Source organism: Sparus aurata, chromosome 7, assembly GCF_900880675.1.
Source record: "Sparus aurata chromosome 7, fSpaAur1.1, whole genome shotgun sequence".
In the NCBI taxonomy this organism is placed as follows: Eukaryota; Metazoa; Chordata; class Actinopteri; order Spariformes; family Sparidae; genus Sparus; species Sparus aurata.
The window spans coordinates 7,274,482-7,302,040 of NC_044193.1; the positions used below are offsets into that span (position 1 = coordinate 7,274,482).

At 39.8% G+C, this 27,559-nt stretch overlaps 5 protein-coding genes and 1 pseudogene across 5 annotated transcripts; all 6 read right to left on the reverse strand.

Annotated features, from left to right (window-relative positions):
- Window positions 1-1,147: 1,147 nt before the first annotated feature.
- Window positions 1,148-6,423, reverse strand: LOC115585764 (P2Y purinoceptor 1-like; annotated as a pseudogene).
- A 2,605-nt stretch (window positions 6,424-9,028) lies between these two features.
- LOC115585438 (P2Y purinoceptor 1-like) lies at window positions 9,029-10,462 on the reverse strand. Its single transcript, XM_030423802.1, has one exon. It carries the CDS (start codon window positions 10,415-10,417, stop codon window positions 9,431-9,433), a length of 987 nt encoding a protein of 328 aa, XP_030279662.1. The 5' UTR covers window positions 10,418-10,462; the 3' UTR covers window positions 9,029-9,430.
- A 1,540-nt stretch (window positions 10,463-12,002) lies between these two features.
- Window positions 12,003-14,178, reverse strand: LOC115585324 (P2Y purinoceptor 1-like). Its single transcript, XM_030423630.1, has one exon. It carries the CDS (start codon window positions 13,109-13,111, stop codon window positions 12,134-12,136), a length of 978 nt encoding a protein of 325 aa, XP_030279490.1. The 5' UTR covers window positions 13,112-14,178; the 3' UTR covers window positions 12,003-12,133.
- Window positions 14,179-15,589: 1,411 nt separating this feature from the next.
- LOC115585397 (P2Y purinoceptor 1-like) lies at window positions 15,590-16,684 on the reverse strand. Its single transcript, XM_030423732.1, has one exon. It carries the CDS (start codon window positions 16,565-16,567, stop codon window positions 15,599-15,601), a length of 969 nt encoding a protein of 322 aa, XP_030279592.1. The 5' UTR covers window positions 16,568-16,684; the 3' UTR covers window positions 15,590-15,598.
- A 2,444-nt stretch (window positions 16,685-19,128) lies between these two features.
- LOC115585318 (P2Y purinoceptor 1-like) lies at window positions 19,129-20,480 on the reverse strand. The gene has a single exon (XM_030423618.1). It carries the CDS (start codon window positions 20,235-20,237, stop codon window positions 19,269-19,271), a length of 969 nt encoding a protein of 322 aa, XP_030279478.1. The 5' UTR covers window positions 20,238-20,480; the 3' UTR covers window positions 19,129-19,268.
- A 4,486-nt stretch (window positions 20,481-24,966) lies between these two features.
- LOC115584626 (P2Y purinoceptor 1-like) lies at window positions 24,967-26,143 on the reverse strand. The gene has a single exon (XM_030422173.1). The coding sequence runs from the start codon at window positions 26,073-26,075 to the stop codon at window positions 25,107-25,109; it is 969 nt and encodes a 322-aa protein (XP_030278033.1). The 5' UTR covers window positions 26,076-26,143; the 3' UTR covers window positions 24,967-25,106.
- Between the last annotated feature and the right edge of the window lie 1,416 nt (window positions 26,144-27,559).

The window sequence follows — 27,559 nt, forward strand, 5'->3', positions numbered from 1 at the left end:
TGTAATTAAATGTTGCCCAAAATTATTCTAATGCAAAATAATAACAGCAACTAACTTTGTAAGCTTTTCCTTTGAAAAGCAAAGTGTCCCTGAAAACAAGCAGACAAACAACAACAACAGCATCAACAACAAAATCACAGCCGCAGGGTCTCCTGGTGGTTGGGGGGCTCATTGCAGTCACTTATAATGGGAGACACAGTCTTGCTAACTGTGATGGAAGTACAGAGGTGTGACAGAAACAGTATTAAGCGTGCTCAGTCATTCATAAGCAAGGCTGGGGAGAGGTTCACACTCATGCACATGATTGTATTGTTGATATGACGACATCTCTCTCTCTCTGGAACAATTCGTAAAAAAAAAAACGCATTCCAACTTTTCTTGAATCTAGGTTGGACTTTGTTCTTGCCTAAGGCCCAAGCGTAGTTGGTTGTTGTGGCTGCCCACTGCCTCACAGGGGTGGGTAGAATACAGAGAAGTTTCACTAGGTTGTATTGAATATGATGTGAACAATGAACAGCCTTCTTCTTTTTAACCAAACGTCGGTACAGCCTCCTCTTTTGCCCTGCAGTGTGACTAAGTGTTCGACCGACAGAGCTGTAAGCAACAGAGCTACTACCACAACTCACTCACTTTCTCCATAACTGTGTGGAAATCTGCCATTATGACATCACACATGAGGAACAAAGACATGAAAAAAGAGATCTTACTGGTAAAACATGAGACTAATGTTGGCATCAGCGAACAGGGGAGTGAATGTCATAATTCCTGTATTTGTAGCTAAGGTGCATGGAAGAAAGCAGGCCTACATTGTAAAATGTGTATTTCATAAAAAAAAAATAAGATAAGAAGAAGTATGAGCCAATGACGCACAGGCACATGACAAATGAATGTACAGAAGTAATCACATTAACTTTATTAAAACAACAGTAAACATTTGTCTTTCTGCACGTGGTCTCTTGTTTCAACAGCTTAAATAACTTTTAAATATTTATAACATTTTAAAAGATGATTCATTCTCTATCATCTGTTTGACAGCACACAGCATTAAAAAAAGATTTAACTCACCCTCAGATAATTATACCGTAGAAGTGATTAAACACACAAATAAACCAACATAATGATAAAAATGTATTTTCTAAGTTGTCCTCCTTCCTAATTTGCATTGCATATGTATTACAAAGACCATTTTGACCTATAATGTTAAACATAGTTCTGTTAGAAAAAACATGTTTTTCTTGTGTTACAGTTCATCTTCAGTCGGTGCAGAAGGCCTTCTGCTGGGGTTTGACAAAAAACGATTGATTAACATCTGACGAACTTGCTGGAGCTGCTGTCTGAGCTGAGCAGGAACATCTTCATTTCCATGGAGGTAAACAAGAGGGTTGAGAGCACTGTTCAGACACACAAGGGCACGACTTATCTGACGAGCAATGTAGACTCCATTATACCATTTATGGCATATCCCCTGTTTGGTGAGAACTCTTGACCAGAGGTTGAGGTTTCTGAATACATGATAGGGGGTGTAACAGACAGAAAAGAGAAGAATCAAGATGAACATCAACTTCAAGCTTCTCTGTTTCATTACCATATCAGTTCTCTTCAGTGTCCATAAAACTACAGCCATGTGTCCATAGCAGCCCAGTGTGATGAGGAATGGGATACAAAACCCAGTGAGGGTCCATCCAAAATTATATTTCAGGTAATCCTCAACGTGGTCGTTATCCGTGGTATCAAAGCATTTTTCAGTGATGTTTCTATATGTTTTGGTGAAGAACATGTCTGGAAGACTTTGGACACTCACCAACAGCTAGACTATGACCGAGATGATCACAGAACGGGTGAAAGTTAATCTTCCCATCACTTTCACTGGATGAACAATGGCCAGGTATCTGTACACACTTAGACAAGTCAGGAATCCAATGCTGCCATATAGATTCACATTGAAGCAGAATCTTGTTATCTTGCAGAATGCTTCTCCAATGATCCATTTACTCTTCATGAAGTAGTACACCACCAAAAATGGCAGTGTGAGCAGGTACAAAATATCAGCAAGTCCAAGGTTGAGAACAAACACATTGATGATCTTAAGTTTCCTCCAGTTGTGCAGCAGAGACTTCAGTCCCCATCCATTAGCTACCAGACCAACGATGAACACTAAGATGTAAAAAGGAATCAAGAATCTGCCTGTAAAGTCAAAACTGACACGAGGACAAGCAGTTTTATTCATTCTCCTTTAGTCTCCTTCTGAAAAAGCAGCTCTAAATGCTGATTAAACAAGTATGCAGTGACACCCAGAATGATGAGTAATTTATATACATAGATTGCTTCCTGTAAAACAGTCTGAGAACCTTATTGTTGCACAATTACAGAAAAAAGTTAAATGGAATTTTGAGTCACTTGACCGTTCAGGGAAGATGAAGAAGACCCAGAGACACTGAAATATGTGTTGCCATGATAATCCTCCCGAGTCTTCCCCAGTGTCAAAATTATATCTTACAGCTTCAGGAGGTAGTACTTCCGTACATGGTTATCGTTTTTTTCTAGCCAGAGGACTAAGACGTAAAATAGGTCAGAGACACTTAGTCTGCAAACATAGAGAGGTCAAAGGCCTCCTCACAAGGCTTACACAAACATTTAGCTTAGCCTTGGCTTGGTTCGTCAGACATCTGTTCGGTAGACATATCTACAGTAGCTTTGAGTAGCGCCGTCGTATAGGGGGTAAAGGTGATGACATTTCTAAGGGCCCACAGCACGCTATAGGGCCCACACACAGCCCCCAGTAGCCTCTATGACAAAATGGTTATGCATACACTGAACTCATATATATTCATACGAATGAATCCGAATTGAAACAAAGCCACAAGTCATACAATATTCTAATTTTAATTATTTCAATAACCCCCTTGGTTCCTTCTTAAAAAATGGTTTGGTCCACACCGCGGTTCGTTCTTCCCATGGTTCTTCCTCATCGGAATTAAGTGAGCGCGAGCGAACTCCAGCAGGGTTAGGATGCCCCCCAAAAAGCACAAGTCCGGACACCAGAGAAGAGTTGAGAAGGAGGCCAGGAGTAGAAGCAGCAGAGCAGGGGCCCAGGACATCAACAACTTATTTTCTAAGAATGGTGAGAGTAAAACTACCAAGGGCGGCTGAAACAATTAGCCTACTTGTTCATTAATTTAATGTCTGTAACATTACCTTTGACGGGGCGCAGGCTGCAGCCTACGTTAGCTGTCATCTGGCCGCGCTACACTCTGGACAAGTCGCCAGTTCATTGTAGAGCAACGGTTCCTAGAGTAGCTATAACTGAACGTTACTGATTTAGGGGCTACTAGAGTGACTGTGTGTTTCACACATATCCCTGTCGGACAGTGCTCCAGTATGCGCCCATTCAGAGGCTGCATTGAATTGTATTATGACGCATTCAAGTTCTACTCAGTAGTTAGGAGCATCTGACGAAGGTCAGTTACGTTATCATGATGTGTTCAATGTGGTCTTGTAAAATGTGTTATTAGTGGGACATTTGAATAGCCTAAATACAAAAAAGTTAAATGTTCAAAGATTTGTTTGTTTTCATAGCAGTATAAAATAAAAGACACCATAATAGCTGACAACAACAAAGTAAAAAAGACTATTTAGAGTTGTGGACAGTTTACACCGACTTTTGAATGGTCTAAAAATATTTTTTGCCTGGGAAAGTGTAGCTGTCCACCTAGAGCTATGGTACTAAGAAGCCCATTTAGATTTTGTCCAAGAATAGGTTAGTTCTGCATCATTTTTTTTATTAAACATAACATATAATGTTTACAATATATATAATGGAACAATAAACCTTTATGCTCTGCTGCTCCAGAATCAGCAGTGGCTGCTTCATCTGAGTTTGACCCACACAGCAGACGCTCAGCCCAGCAGTCCAGTGATGCCTTTGATGGTGAGTGAGGGATGTACACACTGGTTGGCTGTTTTGGTTTATTAGTACCCACTACCTATTTGTTGAGTGGTTAATTGAAAATGTATTTGCAATCAGAGGTGTAATAACGTGTTGCAAATCAGTGAAATGAGAATAAGACAACTAATTATACATCATTTACATAATCATACTCTGACTTGTTGAGTCGTTAATCGTAAAAAAGGAAACAAATTGGGTGTATTACACCAGGCACCGTCAAGAATACTGAAAAACAAGAAAATTGAATGTGGCAATGAATGGGGTAGAGGGGCCCACACCGATATTCTTTCAGGGGGCCCAGAATTCCTAGCAACTGCCCTGGCTTTGAGTATCTAGGTTGCAGAGACTATGAGAAGATTTATCGTAGAGCAATTGTCACTATCCTTATCCAGAAACTCTGTACAAGACATGCATGACCTACTATTGTAAGGAGACATAATGTCCTGGGAGAATCATATTTTTCCCCAACAGGTTGATGTCACCGGATGCACTGCTATCTTAAAAGTGTAAAATGCCACTTCATCCACCTACATACTGCATCATGTTCAAAGATGAAAAAGTGAGATAGCCAGGGGTTACATGTAACAGCTGTATTTTAATGATGGGGCAAATAGGGTGAGCCGATGGGAGTGGGGGATATTTGGGACTTGGGAGTTGGGGAAAAGTCCTTTGAGTTAAGCCTTTCCACTCGGCTGCCATTTTGGCAATGCCCCGAGAAACTTAGTTCAGGCTAACAAGACCAGATCACTATCTTAAAGCTCCCACAACAACAGAAGAGACAGTGGTTGCTTTTCATTTTTAATGACAAAGTGCTGTCTACAGTTCGTGTAAGTTTGTTTGTGAGTGCTAACTACTTCACATTGGACTGCCTCAGTAATGAGGGTCAGTACAAAGCTGGCTTTGCCTCGACACTGAAAAAAGGATCAGTCAGTCCCAACCATACGGGACCCAGCAACTGCACCTGACCCACAGGTAAATGTTGCCAAGTTTTGATAGTATTCACAGTTGCCTACGAGTATGGTGAAATCAGCTGTAAATTGGATAACTAGTTAGCTCCGCTTCGGTCCGCTATGCAATGGCGTTTGAAGCGAGTTTGATGTTAATAATATTACGATGGAGCTTGGTTGTCACAGTAAAAAGTCTGGAAATGTGCAGACTGGAGATACAGACGATGCGAACAGTGTCCAAGAGTTTGGAGACTTTGTTGGAGACAAATACAGCGTTTGCTAGCTGTTAGCCATTAGCTACATGGCAGTAACCGTACAAACACATAGAACAAACTAACATTATTCAGACACACTAACCATTCTGAAACGTCCTGCTGCAGCCGCAGAGTCTGTATTTCTTCAGGAGCCTCTCCTTCTGGGTCCGATTCTGGGTCAAACTGGTTTGGTTGAACGACAGCATCTTGGCGAGCCATAGTGATACCTCCACCATAGCGATACCTCCACCATAACATTAGCGCATGCTACCCGCATTTAGGCAGTGCCTTTCACTGATCATGAAAGTTGAAAGTAGCATCATGTGTGTCAGACTCTCAGCAGAGGGAATACAGAGGCTATATGAGCCGCAGCGTTTAATGATGCCACCGAATGCAGCCCTGCAGTTACAGTAGTGCTTACTGTATGTATCACGTTGCCAAGGGAACCTATAGCCTATCAGTGATCAGAATCTAGTTTGTATTGATATGCAGGTTGTTGTTGCTCTGACTGAACTACTGAAGGTGTGTGTAGTGTTTTCTGGACGTTTGTCCTTCAATGAAATCACAGAAGATTAAAAGTTCACTATATTATAGACCTAATCACCTAATAACTGCCTAAATGCAGGATAACAATATATTGACGAGAACAGAATAAGAAAAGACACTCACCTTAAGGACATCATAGGCTATTGCAGTTTCTAGAGAAGGTGCACTCGATTTGCTTACCCAGCTGCACAGGAATGATGTTAATATTATTAATTAGTATTTCGCACATTATACCTACTTTGTGGCCACAAATTAATATTTCGTGCGCGCATTACAATTAAATTTTTTTTGACCACGTCATGTCTGGGGCTCTGTAGAGTAGACTTATAGACAGCTGAAATTCAGGTCCATGGATGGGTTTGGGGAAATGCATTTCAAATACAGTGTTGTTGGACCTCTGACAGATGTGTGAAATTGATGAAAAACAGTATAATATGGGACTTTTAAAGCAGACTTTGTGATGAACAACATGAATACAAATCCTCATGGGGGAGTGAACAGCTAATGCTCACATGAGGTGTAAAAACCCGAATGCGAGAAGACGCTGGTGGAATATTGCTGCTTCTCGATCCGTGACAAAGCGGCTTTTTTCTGTTGAAAGAAGAAAGCCAAGTTGTCTTTACAAGCTCTGAGGCTGTGCTACTACCTTTGAAGCCTGCACACCTGAAGGATTGGCTCCAACGCTAACTTACAAGCAGAAGTACTTGATGCTCTGTGCGCTGTCCATCATTGCTCCGCTGGTCCTCCCTCCACCACCTCTGGGTTGTTCACCGCCTGGCTCCGTTGTTGCTCTCCTCTGCTGCTGCTGTCTCTCCCGGCTCGCGGTGATGTTGGAAGGTCACTGCTCCGCCATTGCTGGCGGGGTCTTCGGGTGTTCAGCGCAGGAGCTCCTGGACTTCTGCTGTTGCTTCGCCCCGGGCTCTGTCGCTGGGACGCCCCCTGCATCGCCCCTGCTGTGTTCACGGGGCCAGATACAAGTTCGCTTCTGGACGGAGGGTGTTCCCTGCGGTGCTGGCGGCGGTGTTGACGGCGGTGCGGCTGTTCCCTCCGTACTAACTGACAGGCGCTCCAATTATTCTTTGTTTTGTTTGTTTTCATATATGTTTGTTCCACTTTGTTAAGTGTCCTTGGGTAACCTGAAAGATGCTATATAATTTGAATCTATTATTATGAGTATTATTATTATTATTAGTATTAGTATTATTACAAAAAGATTTGTTTCGCATGATAATAACAAGATACAACAATAGTTAAGATGAGATGCAAAGTACAGGTACATGTCAGTGTTGAACAGTTTGACTGATACAGGGCTGCTTCATCATTCTCATGAATGGGAAGGTGAGAGTCTCCCCTCTAGTGGTCGAGTTTGGCGAGGCAGCACTCAGCAGCAGTTCTTTCTCATGAATCACTGTGAACATACTGAGACCTAGAAATATAGAAAAAGACTATTTTATTTTGAGCTAAATGCAAAGGTTTCTTTAGATAAGAAAACACCAAGCAGAGCAATAACTAAACGTCTTTTGTCGCATGTTGTTATTTTTATCATTGTTAACCATCTTCTAGGGTCCACTTCTTCAAAATGTAACCAAAGCAGTAGAGTTGTGAAAATGAGTTTGACATGAAAACGAAAATACGGTAAATCTTAAAAGTTCCTCTTTCGTCGTAATTATGCTTTTACACAAAGGTTTGACTCATTTGCATTCGCAAAAAAAAGCCTAGGTTGCATTTTGGCGAGAGTTTCACTTTAAAAGGCTCAGTCATTCTTAAGCAAAGCTGGGGAGAGGTTCACACTCATACACATGATTGTATTGTATTGTTGATATAACGACAGTGTCTCGAACAATTTGTGAAAAAAAAACACATTCCAACCTTTCTGGAACTTGGGTAGTACTTTGTTCTTGACTAAGGACCAAACGCCAGAACAGCCTCCTCTTTTGCCACGCAAAGTGTTTGACCGACAGAACTGTAGGCAACAGAGCTATGACCACAACTCACTCTCTTTCTCCATAACTGTGTGGAAATCTGCCATTTTTACATCACATTTGATGAACAAAGGCATGAAAAAAGAGATCTTACATTAGTCTCATGTTTTACCTGTAAGCTTCAATAAGCAGGGGATATCATATTTCTTTGTAGCCAAGTTGTATGTTAGAAAGTGGGCCTACATTGGTAAAATGTAGGGTTACTAAAATGTAACCCTAACCCTAACCCATTTCATTAAAAAAACAAGATAAGAAGAAGCGTGAGCCAATGACGCACAGGTACATGACAAATGAATGTACAGAAGATTGAAGTAATCACATTAACTTTATTAAAACAACAGCAAACATTTGTCTTCCTGCACAAGGTCTCTTGTATAAACAGCTCAAATAACATTGAGGTTATATAGAAAGTGGATAAATATTCAATCTTATGTACCAAATCATTGTATTATAACAAAAACAGAATAAAAGATCTATGCCTTCGTGATATGTTTACAAATCCCGAAAAAAACATTTGGATTCATCATAAACTGATGATATATTATATTAATAATTTTCTTCCTCTGCTGCATCATTTACAAACTTGCATGAATGTTTAGATTGAATTTGGTCCCATCTAACTCAGGACAGCTCACAGCAGTAGAAAGATTTAACTCACCCTTAGATAATTATACTTTAGAAGCAGGGACGTGCACATGATTATAGAGGGGCAGGGGCTCAAAGTCAGAAAAGGGCAAAAAAATGTCAGGCCTTAATAACACAATATGTAGATTAACTTAAAATTAGTAAACAAAGTACTTATAGAAAGCTAACTACTAAGCTGTGTATGCTGTGTAGCTGTGAGTGATATGTAACTGCCATTTCTTTTCTGTCAACCAATTATTTTCAACATGAGTTTATTCACATCATCATATTACTGAGGTTTGGAAGACATGCAATTCAGCTGCAATTCTTAAAAAGCAATCAAACACTGGTTTATTATTAGGCTATTTATTGTAGGGCATGTGCGAACTATTAATACATACTACACATCTAAAGATGTGACAAAACCAAGAAATGACTACTGTGACTGCTACTGTGAATGTTAGTAAAACAACAATGTTTACAACAGCAAAGTCACAGTGAACTCAATATCTGGAAGAAGTTTAAGATTTGTGGCAAGATAAACTGCCAACACAGACAGCTGTCAGATTAGATTATTTACTCTCATTAACAAGCAGTTAGCTTAACAAGGACAAATGGACACTCTTCTGAAATATGACTCATATTTAAGTACATTGAATAAGTGGAAGGCGACTTGTTAGCCCCCACAAGGAAGTTATGTTAATGGATTTATAACGCACAAAGGTTCAGGTCGCTCCACTGTCACGTCTCATCTACATGCGTGGTGGAGTCCTCGATGAGGCATCGGCGGACAGATAAGCGGCTTTAGGCTCAACACACAACGGAAATACGCACGGTAGATAACCGTGGTGTTTTTAAATCCCGTTTTTACATCCCTTTGCACAACAGGAATTTATGTATTCATTAAAAAACACACAAAAAGGGCACTTTTAATACGAGGCAAAAAGGGCAGGGGCTCAAGCACCCCTTGGACCTTATGTGTGCACGTGCCTGTTTAGAAGTAATAAACCACCATAATGATAAACACGTGTATTTTCTAAGTCCTCCTCCTTCCTTTCTAATTTGCATTGCATATGTATTAGAAAGACCATTATGACCTAAAATGTTAAACATATTTCATGTTTCTCCGTGTTAAAGTTCGTCTACAGTCAGTGCAGAAGGCCTTCTGCTGGGGTTTGACAAAAATCGATTGATTAACATCTGACGAACTCGCTGGAGCTGCTGTCTGAGCTGAAAAGGAACGTCTTCATTTCCATGGAGGTAAACCAGAGGTTTGAGAGCACTGTTCAGACACACAAGGGCACGACTTATCTGACGAGCAATGTAGACTCCATTATACCATTTACGGCATATCCCCTGTCTTCTGAGAACTCTTGCTAATAGGTCGAGGTTTCTGAATGCATGATAGGGGATGTAACAAACAGAGAAGAGAAGAATCAAGATGAACATCAACTTCAAGCTTCTCTGTTTCAGTACCTTATCTGTTCTCTTCAGTGTCCGTAAAACTGAGGCCACGTGTCCATAGCAGCCCAGTGTGATGAGGAACGGGATACAAAACCCAGTGAGGGTCCATCCAAGAGTGTATTTCAGGTAATCCTCAACGTGGGCGTTCTCCGTGGTAACAAAGCATTTTTCAGTGTTGTTTCTAGGTGCCTTGGTGAAGAACATGTCTGGAAGACTTTGAACACTCACCAACAGCCAGACTATGACCGAGATAATCACAGAACGGGTGAAAGTTAATCTTCCCATCACTTTCACTGGATGAACAATGGCCAGGTATCTGTACACACTTATACAAGTCAGGAATCCAATGCTGCCATATAGATTCACATTGAAGCAGAATCTTGTAATCTTGCAGAATACTTCTCCAAAGATCCATTTACTCTTCATGGAGTAGTACACAACCAAAAATGGCAGTGTGAGCAGGTACAAAATATCAGCAAGTCCAAGGTTGAAAACAAACACATTGATGATCTTAAGTTTCCTCCAGTTGTGCAGCAGAGACTTCAGTCCCCATCCATTAGCTACCAGACCAACGATGAACACTAAGATGTAAACAGGAGGCAAGAATCTGCCTGTAAAGTCAAAGCTGACACGAGGACAAGCAGTTTTATTCATTCTCCTTCAATCTCCTTCTTAAAAATGTAAATGCTGTAAAACAAGTATGCAATGATGCACAGAATGATGAGGAAATTACCTACATAGATTGCTTCCTGTAAAACAGTCTTCTGAGAACCTTATCTTTGCATGATTACAGAGAAAAGTTATTTTCAGATGGCGGGTTCACCTCACAGGATGTACTGCCGTCTTAAGATGTAAAAAATCCACTTCAGTCCATCTACATACTGCACCATGTTCATAGATAAAGTGAGAGATAGCCAGGGGTTGCATGCAGCTGGTTTTATGTTGATGGGGCAAATAGGGTGACCTGATGGGAGTAGGTGAAATTTGGGACTGGGGAGTTTGGGCAAAGTCCCTCGAGTTAAGTCTTGCCACTCGGCTGCCATCTTGGCAATGTCCCGAGACACTTAGTTCAGGCTAACAAGACCAGATCATCTTAATGAATGGGGAGAGAGCCAGAACTGGTGATTTTGCATCAAGATAAGGTTTCAAATACCTTTTCCCTCAACAAGTTATAATTTTACTCTGCATGTGGCCACAGTTTGATAGCACCTGATCAGAATATGGTTAGAAACACATTTTATATAATCATACTTATCCATATCCAGTTCCTATTCTTTCAGACTTTCCATCCCCAAAGACATTTTATTCCATACACTAATGTTGTGAGTTTGGCTTGTTTAATACAACATAAAACATTTGGATAAAGCGTACATTTAGCTATCCAAGAACAATAAACAATCACAACCCCCTAAAAATATTCATAACAATAAAATATTTTTTCTGGAATCCACAAGGCCAGGTCTTGGAATTGAAAATTACTTTGGTGACATTTTTCATAGCAGGTATACTGGCATGGAATTTGTACACATGCTCAAGCCCTCCTCAGGATGAATTCAGGTGAAAACCTCACTGCTAACTGAGTCATCAAACTTCCTCTGAAATGTGTTTAGTTTGCTACTCACTAGCACGACATTTTAATTTGCTTTCAGTGTTAACCTCAAAGGCTAACTGCGTCATCAGACTTCCTTTGAATTGTGTTTTGTTTGCTGTATTTGTCCACCATGTACTGGTATTATAGTGAGGGCAGAAAAAACAGGACTTTCACTTGGAACGGAGTGCATTTGTACATTTATAACAAACAAATGTCCTTTTTATGAACCAAGCAGCCCAGCTATCCAATGAGTTGTAAAATGGCTTAATTAGCCAGCAGATCGTTGGATTTCCTCAACTGACTTAATCAAAATTATGAATATTCTGTCACAGTAAAAACACTGAAGTAGTAATTGTAGTTTTTTTGCGCAACAATGCAGACAAAGTTGTTAACATCTGTGATATGTATTGTTTTAATCTAAATTACATTTTGTTTGACAGTTATATTCTGTGCCCATTGCATTTAAATCTGCCATTATACTCTGATGATCTTCCTGTGCATCACTTGATGAGGATGTGTTGCAGTCACAGTACAATTTTGTATGCCGTTTATTTTTAAACATTCACACACTTCCTGTTTTAGGGGGTTTTTACTGAACCTGTTGTCCACAATATCTGGTCCTATTCTCTCAAAAAGATAACAGAGACATTTTCAGAATCGTTGAAGGGGATTGTATTGTTTAATCTCAGCTTTTGGAGCAGGTTTACAGCAAAATGATGATCACATACATAGAGCCTTGACAACATTATAATGTAATATGATGCAGTTTCATTCTCATGTCAGACGATTCGCACCAGGGAAAATTGAGTAGGGGGGACAGACGCCTGCATGACAGCCTGACGAGCTTGCTGAATCAATCGTCTGAGCTGGGCACGAATGTTTTCATGTGCATGGAGGTAAACCAGAGGGTTGAGAGCACTGTTCAGACACACAAGGACACGACTTATCTGACGAGCAATGTAGACTCCATCATACCATTTAAAGCATATCCCCTGTTTTTTAAGAACTCTTGACCAGAGGTTGAGGTTTCTGAATACATGATAGGGGATGTAACAGACAGAGAAGAGAAGAATCAAGATGAACATCAACTTTAAGCTTCTCTGTTTCAGTACCTTGTCAATAGAATTTGTGCTGCACAGAACAACAATCACATGTCCGTAGCAGCCCAGTGTGATGAGTAACGGGATACAAAACCCAGTGAGGGTCCATCCAAGAGTGTATTTCAGGTAATCCTCAACGTGGTCGTTATCCGTGGTATCGAAGCATTTTTCAGTGTTGTTTCCATATGTTTTGGTGAAGAACATGTCTGGAAGACTTTGAACACTCACAAACAGCCAGATTATGACCGAGATCATCACAGAATGGGTGAGAGTTATTCTTCCCATCGCTCTCATTGGATGAACAATGGCCAGGTATCTGTACACACTTATACAAGTCAGGAATCCAATGCTGCCATATAGATTCACATTGAAGCAGAATCTTGTTATCTTGCAGAATGTTTCTCCAAAAATCCATTTACTCCCCATGAAGTAGTACACAACCAAAAATGGGATTGTGAGCAGGTACGAAATATCTGTAAGTCCAAGGCTGAGAACAAACACGTTGACATTACCCAGCTTGGTCCAGTTGTGCAGCAAAGACTTCAGTCCCCATCCATTAGCCACCAGACCAGTGATGAACACTAAGACGTAGACAGGAAGCAGGAATCTGCCTGTAAAGTCCAAGCTGACATCAGGACAAGTGGTTTGATTCATCATCTTCTGGACAGCAGTATGGTTCCTACTCTCAGTGAATGTTTTGGTCCTCTCAACAGATAAAAACCGAATTAGCACATGAGTACTTTCCAGAAGACTTCCTGTTGCCCATGCCTCTTCATACTATATTTGAAATTGTCACATTACAATATTCAGGAAATTGCGTCAGTTGGCTGGTTTGCAAATCGATGCAGAGTCTGCAAGGTTTGTCTGTAAGAGGTAAACACCATGAAGCCTCTAGCCGTCTTATCTATTACGTGCCAGGGTTTACCACATCCTGTGGCGAAATTCTTAGCCTGTTGTTGCTGCTCCACTGTGCTGATGATTCAAGCATGATGACTTAACGTTTTACAGCTGTTTCTATCACATTTGGTCGATGTAAACGGTCACATTTAATGCAAAGTTTTTCGATCGTGTCGACTCAGTGTGTCTAGATTAAATAACTAGATGTGTGGTTTCTTACCAGAGACGAAGACCACAGATTACATATTTTACAACACAAGATGTGGTCAGCCATACTGTTTCTAACCCCTGGCAGATTAAACCTCTAACCACTAAGGCTTGCCAATTTCACACACATTTTAAAATGTATATTCATAGTTCAAACATTTTATTTGATGTGAAACTTTTATCTTTAAAGAAGCAACTACAGCTATAGGTGCAGATTCTCCACTGTCAGATACAAAAACAAGTCCCTCTCCTGGCATTAATGAAACCCCTGAAAAGTCATCTCTGCTCAGTCTTTTACCATGAAAAAACTGAGTGGCTTTAAAATGACTTGGTTGTGACTCAACAACTTTGCCTCATTAAGTATGCCAGATTCTATTGATATGCAAATGAACACAGTTGTAACTCCGCCCCCATCCGAGCAGCTGAAACATGCCTACATTTCTTGAGAGATTCTTGATGCACATTGAAGGAGCCTGTTTCTCTGTTTCAGAGGATAAATTGCCATGAAATTTGGTCCAGACAAGTATGGTTCTTAGACGATCTTTGACGATCTCCTGAATTTTCCTCTAAAGCCACTAAGAGGTTGAATTTTGTGGTTTTAAGTGACATTTTTTGACTGCTCTGGGGTGACATTTTGTACAGACATGTATGTTCTCCTCATGATGGATTGTAACAACTTAGTGATCTTTTGACCTTTCCTCTATAGCACCATCATGTGATCAAATTTTGTGTCCAGTACTTAATTATTTCATTTATCGATTAATTCTTAACTTGTGTACTGGTACGATTTGAACCAGCTTTGGAACAAGCAGAAGGAGCAAAGGTAAAATATGCAATCTTATGTTCTGAAGATGATGGTGATAAAGGTGTTGTTGTGCCTCAGCAGTTCAGTATTTTGTCCACTAGATGTCAGGATGTGTATAAAGGTAATCCAGTCTGACTGAAAAAGCCTTTAGAAGCACAGTGCAACCTTTAGTGCAAAACTATGAATAAGACATCAACAAAAGAAGTCATTATAAGTTCAGACCTGCTTTTTCCTACTAACATTGGAACACGGCAAGAATCAGATCCTGAATATATTGAGAATGTTGATCCTGGTTTTATTGCATCATGATATGTTTCTGTGTGCTGGACACATGGTCGGGGAACTAAGGTGCTGAGGGGGCTGCAGCACTCCCTAAAATGAGGTTATAACATTAGCCGAATTTACAAAAAGGCCCAAATAATTAAGAATTTGCCAGAAACAGTACTTCACCAAGTCTATAAAGATTCTCCAAAATGAACAACTCACTAAATTGATCGATTTTAAAAGGGGGAATTTATCTCTTTCTTCATCTGCTTGTCGTTGTTGACTGGAAATGATGTTAGTGTAGTGGACTGAGCGGACATAATTCACCATTTGGTTAGTTTCTTTCTCACTGACAACAGACTCTTAGGCCAAGCACCTAGTAAGCGTCAGTGAGTTACCATGGCAACAGAGGCGCCCGGTAACTCAGCTTAAGCGTCAGTGGGTTACCTTGGCAACGGAGGAGATGAGGGGTTTTTAGCCGTTTTTCCAGCCGTTTAGTCCAGCCGTTAGTGAGTTTTGAGTTTGGTGGTTGAATAAACGACTGTTAGGCAGTCAAAGAGAGAAGTTGTTCGCTTCCTATTTTCTACAACTTCTTCATTAGTATTGTTTCAGAGCCTTTACTTTCCTTTTTTCTTGACTGAAACTTAATATAATACACACAACAGCAGCCTCACTGTCCCCATCAGCTCCCCGTCACTCTGAGATTAAAAACATAGTATGAACAGGCACTTATGTACTTAAAGGACTGTACTTGTGCCCTCTGAGGGTGATTTTACTGAGCCTGTTGTCCATAAAATCTGGTCCTATTCTTTTAAAAAGATAACAAAGACATTCTCAGAATCATATTGTTTCATCTCATCTTTTGGAGCATTTTCACAGCAAAATGATGTCGACAGACATAAAACATTGACAGCATTATAGTGGAACATAATGCAATGCACTTGTTCAGTTTCAATCTCATATCAAACAATTCACACCAGCAAAAATTGAGTAGGGGGGAGAGACGCCTGCATGACAGCCTGACGAGCTTGCTGAATCAATCGTCTGAGCTGGGCACGAATGTTTTCATGTGCATGGAGGTAAACCAGAGGGTTGAGAGCACTGTTCAGACACACAAGGACACGACTTATCTGACGAGCAATGTAGACTCCATCAGACCATTTAAAGCATATCCCCTGTTTTTTAAGAACTCTTGACCAGAGGTTGAGGTTTCTGAATACATGATAGGGGATGTAACAGACAGAGAAGAGAAGAATCAAGATGAACATCAACTTTAAACTTCGCTGTTTCAGTACCTTGTCAATAGTATTTGTGCTGCAGAGAACAACAATCACATGTCCGTAGCAGCCCAGTGTGATGAGTAACGGGATACAAAACCCAGTGAGGGTCCATCCAAGATTATATTTCAGGTAATCCTCAACGTGGGCTTCATCCGTAGTATCAAAGCATTTTTCAGTGTTGTTTCCATATGTTTTGGAGAAGAACATGTCTGGAAGACTTTGAACATTCACCAACAGCCAGACTGTGACCGAGATCATCACAGAATGGGTGACAGTTATTCTTCCCATCGCTCTCATTGGATGAACAATGGCCAGGTATCTGTACACACTTATACAAGTCAGGAATCCAATGCTGCCATATAGATTCACATTGAAGCAGAATCTTGTTATCTTGCAGAATGTTTCTCCAAAGATCCATTTACTCCCCATGGAGTAGTACACCACCAAAAATGGGAGTGTGAGCAGGTACGAAATATCTGTAAGTCCAAGGTTGAGAACAAACATGTTGACGTTACCCTGCTTGTTCCAGTTGTGCAGCAAAGACTTCAGTCCCCATCCATTAGCCACCAGACCAGTGATGAACACTAAGATGTAGACAGGAAGCAGGAATCTGCCTGTAAAGTCCAAGCTGGCATCAGGACAAGTGGTTTGATTCATCATCTTCTGGACAGCAGTATGGTTCCTTCTCTCAGTGAATGTTTTGGTCCTCTCAACAGATAAAAACCGAATTAGCACATGAGTACTTTCCAGAAGACTTCCTGTTGCCCATGCCTCTTCATACTATATTTGAAATTGTCACATTATAATATTCAGGAAATTACATCGGTTGGCTGGTTTGCAAATCGATGCAAAGTCTAAGAAGAAGGATTGTCTGTAAGAGGTAAGCGTCATGAAGCCTCTAGCTGTCTTATCTATTATATGCCAGAGTTCAGCACATCCTGTGGCAAAATTCTTAGCCTGTTGTTGCTGCTCCACTATGCTGATGACTCAAACATGATGACTTGACATTAACATTTTACAGCTGTTTCTATCACATTTGGTCGATGTAAACGGTCACATTTAATGCAAAGTTTTCATCGTGGTTATGACGACTCAGTGTGTCTAGATTAAATAACTAGATGTGTGGTTTCTTACCGGAGACGAAGAACCCATTTGGAATGCATTACTTATATGTTTAATACTTGTATAAGACACGCATTAAGTAGAAGTCACCCTTAATTTTATACGTAATAACTGAATAAAAACATAAGCAATACGTTCAATTTAATAATAATCAGACTTAGCCATTTGACTGATTTTCAGTTACTCAACATGATGGAAAACACTTGCATTAAATGTGACCTTTAATATTAAACCTAAGTAATGAAATTAGATGGATTTATTTTACTTGTAATAAAGGTCATTGCTTTAGGTAAATTATTTTTCAAGAGTACCATCAACTCAAAGTTTTGCAGCTACCACACATTACATATTTTACCACATTATGTGGTCAGCCATACTGTTTCTAACCCCTGGCAAATTAAACCTCTACCCACTAAGGCTTACCAATTACACACACATTTTAAAATGTATATTTATAGTTCAAACATTTTATTTGATGTGAAACTTTTATCTTTAAAGAAGCAACTACAGGTATAGGTGCAGATTCTCCACTGTCAGATACAAAAACAAGTCTCTCTCCTGGCATTAATGAAACCCCTGAAAAGTCATCTCTGCTCAGTCTTTTACCATGAAAAATCTCTGAGTGGCTTTATAATGTTGGTTGTAACTCAACAACTTTGGCTCTTTAAGTATGCCTGATTCTATTGACATGCAAATGAACACAGTTGTAACTCCGCCCCCATCCAAGCAGCTAAAACATGCCTACATTTCTTGAGAGATTCTTGGTGCACATTGCAGGAGCCTGTTTCTGTGTTTTAGAGGATAAATTGCCATGAAATTTGGTCCAGACAAGTATGGTTCTTAGACAATCTGTGACGATCTCCTGAATTTTCCTCTAAAGCCACTAAGAGGTTGAATTTTGTGGTTTTAAGTGACATTTTTTGACTGCTCTGGGGTGACACTGTGTACAGACATGTATGCTCTCCTCATGATGGATTGTAACAACTTGGTGATCTTTTGACCTTTCCTCTATAGCACCATCATGTGATCAAATGTTGTGTCCAGTACTTAATTATTTAATTTATTGATTAATTCTTAACTTGTGTACTGGTACGATTTGAACCAGCTTTGGAACAAGCAGAAGGAGCAAAGGTAAAATATGCAATCTTATGTTCTGAAGATGATGGTGATAAAGGTGTTGTTGTGCCTCAGCAGTTCAGTATTTTGTCCACTAGATGTCAGGATGTGTATAAAGGTAATCCAGTCTGACTGAAAAAGCCTTTAGAAGCACAGTGCAACCTTTGGTGCAAAACTATGAATAAGACATCAACAAAAGAAGTCATTATAAGTTCAGACCTGCTTTTTCCTACTAACATTGGAACACGGCAAGAATCAGATCCTGAATATATTGAGAATGTTGATCCTGGTTTTATTGCATCATGATATGTTTCTGTGTGCTGGACACATGGTCGGGGAACTAAGGTGCTGAGGGGGCTGCAGCACTCCCTAAAATGAGGTTATAACATTAGCCGAATTTACAAAAAGGCCCAAATAATTAAGAATTTGCCAGAAACAGTACTTCAAGTCTATAAAGATTCTCCAAACTCAACAACTCACTAAATTGATCGATTTTAAAAGGGGGAATTTATCTCTCTTTATCTGCTTGTCGTTGTTGACTGGAAATGATGTTAGCAACAGAGGCGCCCGGTAACTCAGCTTAAGCGTCAGTGGGTTACCTTGGCAACGGAGGAGATGAGGGGTTTTTAGCCGTTTTTCCAGCAGTTTAGTCCAGCCGTTAGTGAGTTTTGAGTTTGGTGGTTGAATAAACGACTGTTAGGCAGTCAAAGAGAGAAGTTGTTCGCTTCTTATTTTCTACAACTTCTTCATTAGTATTGTTTCAGAGCCTTTAATTTCCTTTTTTCTTGACTGAAACTTAATATAATACACACAACAGCAGCCTCACTGTCCCCATCAGCTCCCCGTCACTCTGAAATTAAAAACATAGTTTGAACAGGCACTTATGTACTTAAAGGACTGTACTTGTGCCCTCTGAGGGTGATTTTACTGAGCCTGTTGTCCATAAAATCTGGTCCTATTCTTTTAAAAAGATAACAAAGACATTTTCAGAATCATATTGTTTCATCTCATCTTTTGGAGCATTTTCACAGCAAAATGATGTTGACAGGCATAAAACATTGACAGCATTATAGTGGAACATGATGCAATGCACTTGTTCAGTTTCAATCTCATATCAAACAATTCACACCAGGAAAAATTGAGTAGGGGGGACGGACGCCTGCATGACAGCCTGACGAGCTCGCTGAATCAATCGTCTGAACTGGGCACGAATGTTTTCATGTGCATGGAGGTAAACCAGAGGGTTGAGAGCACTGTTCAGACACACAAGGACACGACTTATCTGACGAGCAATGTAGACTCCATCATACCATTTATGGCATATCCCCTGTTTGGTAAGAACTCTTGACCAGAGGTTGAGGTTTCTGAATACATGATAGGGGATGTAACAGACAGAGAAGAGAAGAATCAAGATGAACATCAACTTTAAGCTTCTCTGTTTCAGTACCTTGTCAATAGTATTTCTGCTGCAGAGAACAACAATCACATGTCCGTAGCAGCCCAGTGTGATGAGTAACGGGATACAAAACCCAGTGAGGGTCCATCCAAGAGTGTATTTCAGGTAAATCTCAACGTGGGCTTCATCCGTAGTATCAAAGCATTTTTCAGTGTTGTTTCCATATGTTTTGGAGAAGAACATGTCTGGAAGACTTTGAACACTCACCAACAGCCAGACTGTGACCGAGATCATCACAGAATGGGTGACAGTTATTCTTCCCATCACTCTCATTGGATGAACAATGGCCAGGTATCTGTACACACTTATACAAGTCAGGAATCCAATGCTGCCATATAGATTCACATTGAAGCAGAATCTTGTTATCTTGCAGAATGTTTCTCCAAAGATCCATTTACTCCCCATGGAGTAGTACACCACCAAAAATGGGAGTGTGAGCAAGTACGAAACATCTGTAAGTCCAAGGTTGAGAACAAACATGTTGACGTTACCCAGCTTGTTCCAGTTGTGCAGCAAAGACTTCAGTCCCCATCCATTAGCCACCAGACCAATGATGAACACTAAGATGTAGACAGGAAGCAGGAATCTGCCTGTAAAGTCAAAGCTGACACGAGGACAAGTGGTTTGATTCATCATCTTCTGGACAGCAGTATGGTTCCTTCTCTCAGTGAATGTTTTGGTCCTCTCAACAGATAAAAACCGAATTAGCACAAGTACTTTCCAGAAGACTTCCTGTTGCCCATGCTTCTTCAATATATTTTAAATTGTCACATCATAATATTCGTCGAAAATTACGTCAGTTGGCTGGTTTTCAAATCGATGCAGAGTCTAAGAAGAAGGTTTGTCTGTAAGAGGTAAGCGTCATGAAGCCTCTAGCTGTCTTATCTATTATATGCCAGAGTTTACCACATCCTGTGGCAAAATTCTTAGCCTGTTGTTGCTTTTTCACTATGCTGATGACTCACACATGATGACTTGACATTAACATTTTACAGCTCTTTCTATCACATTTGGTCGATGTAAACGGTCACATTTAATGCAAAGTTTTCATCATGATCATGTCGACTCAGTGTGTCTAGATTAAATAACTAGATGTGTGGTTTCTTACTGGAGACAAAGAACCCATTTGGAATGCATTACTTATATGTTTAATACTTGTATAAGACACACATTAAGTAGAAGTCACCCTTAATTTTATAATTGGCAAATTAAACCTCTACCCACTAAGGCTTACCAATTACATACACATTTTAAATGTGTGTGTAAACTTTTATCTTTAAAGAAGCAACTACAGGTATAGGTGCAGATTCTCCACTGTCAGATACAAAAACAAGTCTCTCTCCTGGCATCAATGAAACCCCTGAAAAGCCATCTCTGCTCAGTCTTTTACCATGAAAAATCTCTGAGTGGCTTTATAATGTTGGTTGTAACTCAACAACTTTGCCTCATTAAGTATGCCTGATTCTATTGATATGCAAATGAACACCAATGTAACTCCGCCCCCATCCAAGCAGCTAAAACATGCCTACATTTCTTGAGAGATTCTTGATGCACATTGCAGGAGCCTGTTTCTGTGTTTCAGAGGATAAATTGCCATGAAATTTGGTCCAGACAAGTATGGTTCTTAGACAATCTTTGACGATCTCCTGAATTTTCCTCTAAAGCCACTAAGAGTTTGAATTTTGTGGTTTTAAGTAACATTTTTTGACTGCTCTGGGGTGACACTGTGTACAGACATGTATGCTCTCCTCATGATGGATTGTAATAACTTGGTGATCTTTTGACCTCTCCTCTATAGCACCATCATGTGATCAAATGTTGTGTCCAATACTTTATTATTCCATTTATAAAATCATTTTTGACTTGTGTCAGGGACGTGCACATGATTATAGAGGAGAAGGGGCTCAAAGTCAGAAAAGGGCAGTATGTGCACCAAAAAAAATTTCTGGCCTTAATAACACAATATGTAGATTAACTTAAAATTAGTAAACAAAGTACTTATAGAAAGCTAACTACTTAGCTGTGTATCCTGTGTAGCTGTAAGTGATATGCAACTGCCATTGCTTTTGTGTCAACAAATTATTGTCAACATGAGTTTATCCACATTATCATAATATTGAGGTTTGGAAGACATGCAATTCAGCTGCAATTCTTAAAAAGCAATCAAACACTGGTTTATTATCAGGCTATTTATTGGAGGGCAAGTGCGAACTATAAATACAGGCTACACATCTAAAGATGTGACAAAACCAAGAAATGACTACTGTGACTGCTACTGTGGATGTTAGTAAAACAACAATGTTTACAACAGCAAAGTCACAGTGAACTCAATATCTGGAAGAAGTTGAAGATTTTTGGCAAGATAAACTGCCGACACAGACAGCTGTCAGATTAGATTATTAACTCTCATTACAAGCAGTTAGCTTAACAAGGACAAATGGACACTCTTCTGAAATATGACTCATATTTAAGCACGTTGAATAAGTGAAAGGCGACTTCTTAGCCCCCACAAGTTATGTTCATGGATTTATAACTCACAAAGGTTCAAGTCGCTCCACTGTCACATCTCATCTATGTGCGTGGTGGAGTTCTGATGAGGTCTCTCTCTCTCTCTCTCTCTCTCTCTCTCTCCAAAATAAGAGCTTTACATTGCACCCCATTGGTGTTTAGAACTGGGTTCTTAGTTGGGGGCTAAGGGCTTTGAAAGTAGCGACCGTTCGTAGAGAGAGACAGAGCGGAGCAGCGGACAGAGAAGCGGCTGTAGGCTCAACACACTCACAACACCATATTACGAGGAAATACGTACGGAAGAAAACCGTGGCATTTTTATGCGGCCGTTTTTATCCCTTTGCACAACAGGAATTTATGTATTCATTAAAAAAAATACACAAAAAGGGCACTTTTAATACGAGGCAAAAAGGGCAGGGGCTCGAGCACCCTTTGGGCCTTATGTGTGCACTTACCTCACTTGTGTACTGGTATAATTTGAACCAGCTCAACATAGCATGAGACATGCAATCTTATGTTCTGAAGATGATGGTGATAAAGGTGTTGTTGTGCCTCAGCAGTTCAATACTTTGTCCACTAGATGTCAGGATGTGCATAAAGGCCATCCTGTCTAAATGAAAGAAGCCTTTAGAGGCACAGTGCAAGCTTTAGTGCAAAACTATGAAGAATACATCAACAAAAACAGCCATTACAAGTTAAGACCTGCTTTCTCCAACTAACATTGGAACACAGCAAGAATCAGATCCCAAATATATGGAGAATGTTGATCCTGGTTTTATTGCATCATGCTATGTTTCTGTGTGCTGGACACATGGTCGGGGAACTAAGGTGCTGAGGGGGCTGCAGCACTCCCTAAAATGAGGTTATAACATTTGCCGAATTTACAAAAAGGCCCAAATAATTAAGAATTTGCCAGAAACAGTACTTCACCAAGTCTATAAAGATTCTCCAAACTCAACAACTCACTAAATTGATCGATTTTAAAAGGGGGAATTTATCTCTCTTTATCTGCTTGTCGTTGTTGACTGGAAATGATGTTAGTATTGTTTCAGAGCTTTTACTTTCGTTTCTTGACTGAAACTTAATATAATACATACAACAGCAGCCTCCGTGTGTCTGTCAGCTCCCCGTCACTCTGAGATTAAAGACATAGTATGAACAGGCACTTCTGTACTTAAAGGACTTTTTGTGCCCTCTGACCTCTGTAAGAGAAAGGCAAATCCGGGCACGTCTTTTTTAAAAGCCACTTGTTTTCTTAATTCTCTAACTTCTGTTTTGTTGGGTTTACATCCCTTTTTGCCTCTCATTAGCTAAGCTGCCAGGACACTATTGTATTCCTAGGAATTCTTTTTCTGTCTTTCTTTCTTCCGAGGAAGTCATACTTCCCAAGGGCGAAAACTCACCAAACTTTACAGAAATGTCCGGCCCCATGAAAAATCAATGAGTGGCTTTAAAATGACTTGTTACATGTTGTAACACATCACCTTTGCCTCATGAAGTGTGCCAAATTCTATTGATATGCAAATGAACATGGTTCTAAGTCCGCCCCCATCCGAGCAGCAATACATGCTGACATTTCTTGAGCCATTCTTGATGCACATTGCAGGAGCCTGTTTCTCTGTTTCTTAGACGATCTTTGACGATCTCCTGAATTTTCCTCTAAAGCCACTAAGAGGTTGAATTTTGTGGTAGTCAATGTAAGAGTGGCATTTTTAAACATCAGATTTTCTCTTATGAAGCAAAACACTTAGAGTTTAAACAAATCACCAACATTTCCATGTTGTCAAGATGCAATTTATGTATAATCAGATTTCTGTTCAGGTAACAGAATTTATGACATTTTGACCTTTTTTGAAATCTGCCTTGACAACAGCTGCCTGGACAGTGACTTCCTGAGTCGACAAATGAAGCAAGGATGATGATGATGATGACAGATCAAAATGTCAGATGTCCTCAACTTGATATACAAGACAATTGTCCTGATGGTGGCACTACAGCAAGCATCTAAAGTTCAAAACATTGAAAATTCATAACAAATCAACCTGCTAGAACTTCACACTTTCATCAAACTGTAGCCCCAATACTAAAGAAACTTTTGGACATTTAAACCTATTAAAAACTATGAAGTCCATCACTCTGTTTATTTTTAAACTGTAACATTTATAAAAACCCATCTACTCCCACAATTTTTGCCAACAGTGTATGAAAATGTTTGACTGTTTGACTACTGTAAACATATACATGCAAATTGATAAATAAATCTTCAGTGTTCATGGAAAAAATGTCCTCATGTTGCAATATGTGTATTTTTCGGATTTTTGTCTTGATAACTGAATTTTTTACAATGGTTTCAAATCTGCCTTCACAACAGTGAATGGCTTACTCAATTTGTGAAGCCACTGTTAGATTGCCACTTGCCAATTAGCTCAGAGCGATAGATGACAGTCTTTGATTCCAGAAGTTGTGAGTTCAAGCCTCAAGTGGTCCAAAATGAACATTGTTGTCAACTGTCTTGTCTTCCTATTCTCCTGTTTGTTGCTCAGAATTGCCAAAATTTGCCAAAAATAGCCCGGACCGACCCATCGCTGCACAGCAGCTATAATTTTATTTATTGTCTTCTCTGTCTCTATCTCCCTCTTTCCTTTTCTCCTTCCTGAAAAGCACATTGTAACATATGTGTTTAAAAGTGCCACTGTATACAGTACATTATGCTCTGATGATCTTCCTGTTCATCACTTTGATGTCAGGAGGGTGTGTTGCTTTTTAAAGATTCACATACTTCCTGTTTTAGAGTGTTTTTACTGAGATTGTTGTCCGTAAAATCTGGTCCTATTCTCTTAAAAAGATGACAAAGACATTTTCAGAATCATATTGTTTCATCTCATCTTTTGAAGCAGTTTTACAGCAAAATGATGACGACTGACATAAAACATTGACAGCATTATAGTGGAAGATGATGCAATGCACTTGTTCAGTTTCAATCTCATATCAAACAATTCACATCAGGGTAGATTGAGTAGTGGGGACGGACGGCTGCACGACAGACTGACGAGCTTGCTGGATCAGTCGTCTGACCCGAGCACGAATGTTTTCATGTGCATGGAGGTAAACCAGAGGGTTGAGAGCACTGTTCAGACACACAAGGGCACGACTTATCTGACGAGCAATATAGACTCCATTATACCATTTATGGCATATCCCCTGTTTGGTGAGAACTCTTGCCAAGAGGTTGAGGTTTCTGAATACATGATAGGGGATGTAACAGACAGAGAAGAGAAGAATCAAGATGAACATCAACTTTAAACTTCTCTGTTTCAGTACCTTGTCAATAGTATTTGTGCTGCAGAGAACAACAATCACGTGTCCGTAGCAGCCCAGTGTGATGAGGAACGGGATACAAAACCCACTGAGGGTCCATCCAAGATTATATTTCAGGTAATCCTCAACGTAGTCGTTATCCGTGGTATCGAAGCATTTTTCAGTGTTGTTTCTAGATGCCTTGGTGAAGAACATGTCTGGAAGACTTTGAACACTCACCAACAGCCAGACTATGACCGAGATCATCACAGAATGGGTGACAGTTATTCTTCCCATCGCTCTCATTGGATGAACAATGGCCAGGTATCTGTACACACTTATACAAGTCAGGAATCCAATGCTGCCATACAGATTCACATTGAAGCAGAATCTTGTTATCTTGCAGAATGTTTCTCCAAAGATCCATTTACTCTTCATGAAGTAGTACACCACCAAAAATGGGAGTGTGAGCAGGTACAAAACATCTGTAAGTCCAAGGTTGAGAACAAACACGTTGACGTTACCCAACTTGTTCCAGTTGTGCAGCAAAGACTTCAGTCCCCATCCATTAGCCACCAGACCAATGATGAACACTAAGATGTAAACAGGAGGCAAGAATCTGCCTGTAAAGTCAAAGCTGATACGAGGACAAGCGGTTTGATTCATCATCTTCTGGAAAGCAGTACGTACGGTTCCCTTCCTCAGTGAATGTTCTAGTCTTCGCAACAGATAAAAACTGAATCAGAGCATGAGTGCTTTCCAGAAGACTTCCTGTTGTAAGCCCACGCCTCTACACACTACATCGGAGATCTGCACCTGCCATTATTCAGGAAATTACGTCAGTTGGTTGGTTTGTGAATCATTGCAGAGCCTAAGGCAAAGGTTTTCTGTTAGTGGTAAGCATCATGAAACCTCCACCCATCTTATCTCTAATCTGCCAGATGTAAGAAAAACAGTTTTACACATCCTGTGTAGAGAAATACTTTCCTGTTGTTGCTGCTGCACTTTGAGCGGATTGAACATATAAATAATTTGCCCCGAACACTGACTTGACATGTACATTTTACACCTATTTCTGTTACATTATTTCGATGTCAACGGTCACATTTAAGGCAAAGTTTTTCTCTAAGTCAGTATGTATAATTTAAAGAACTATAACTATAATTCAGATGTGTGGTTTGTTGCGGGAGACAGAATAACCCATTCGAGATACATTATCTATATACCACATTACATTTATTTAGAAGTCACCCTTAATTTTGTATATAATAATTGAAACAATGCATAAGTTATATGTCTGAGTCTGTATTAATCTAATTTAAAAAAAATCACACTTAGTTACTATTATCAGTCAGTAGTATTTATCATCATTAATAATTAACCCTGATAATCATTAATCATTAGTGATAGCCAAATTCAATCCAAACTCCCTGTTAATGTTGTATGAAGCACAACAAAATGAACACAATTCTAACCCTGCCCCCATCCGAGCAACTGAAATGTGTTTGCATTCTTATTACACACTGCAAGAGCCTGTTTCTTTGGCAATCTCCTGAATTTTCCTCTAGAGCCGCTAAGAGGTTAAATTTTATGGTTTAATTGACATTTTTTGACAGCTCTGTGGTGACTTTTTGTACAGACACTGATGTTCTCCTGATGATGGATTGTTATAACTCGATGATCTTTTGACCTTTCCTCTATAGCGCCATCATGTGATCACATTTTCAAAGTGTCCAATACTTTGGTTTTCCATTATCAAATTCATTCTTATTTTGTGCACTGCTATAATTTGAACCAGCTCTGGAGCAAGCAGAAAGAGCCAAGGTTTAAAATGCAATCTTATGTTCTGAAGATGATGGTGATAAAGGTGTTGCTGTGCCTCAGCAGTTCAGTACTTTGTACACTAGATGTCAGGATGTGTCTAAAGGTTATCTGGTCTGACTGAAAAAGCCTTTAGAAGCACAGTGCAAGCTTTAGTGCAAAACTATGAGGAAGACATCAACAAAAAAAAAAGCCTTTACAAGTAACAGAAGTAGTTAATGTGGCTTCATTTTAAAGTAGGTGAGGACGACGAGCACAGGAGTGTGATCAGGGACTTGGAGTGAAATTAACCATCTTTATCTCAACACCACAAAGACCAAGGAGATGGTGTT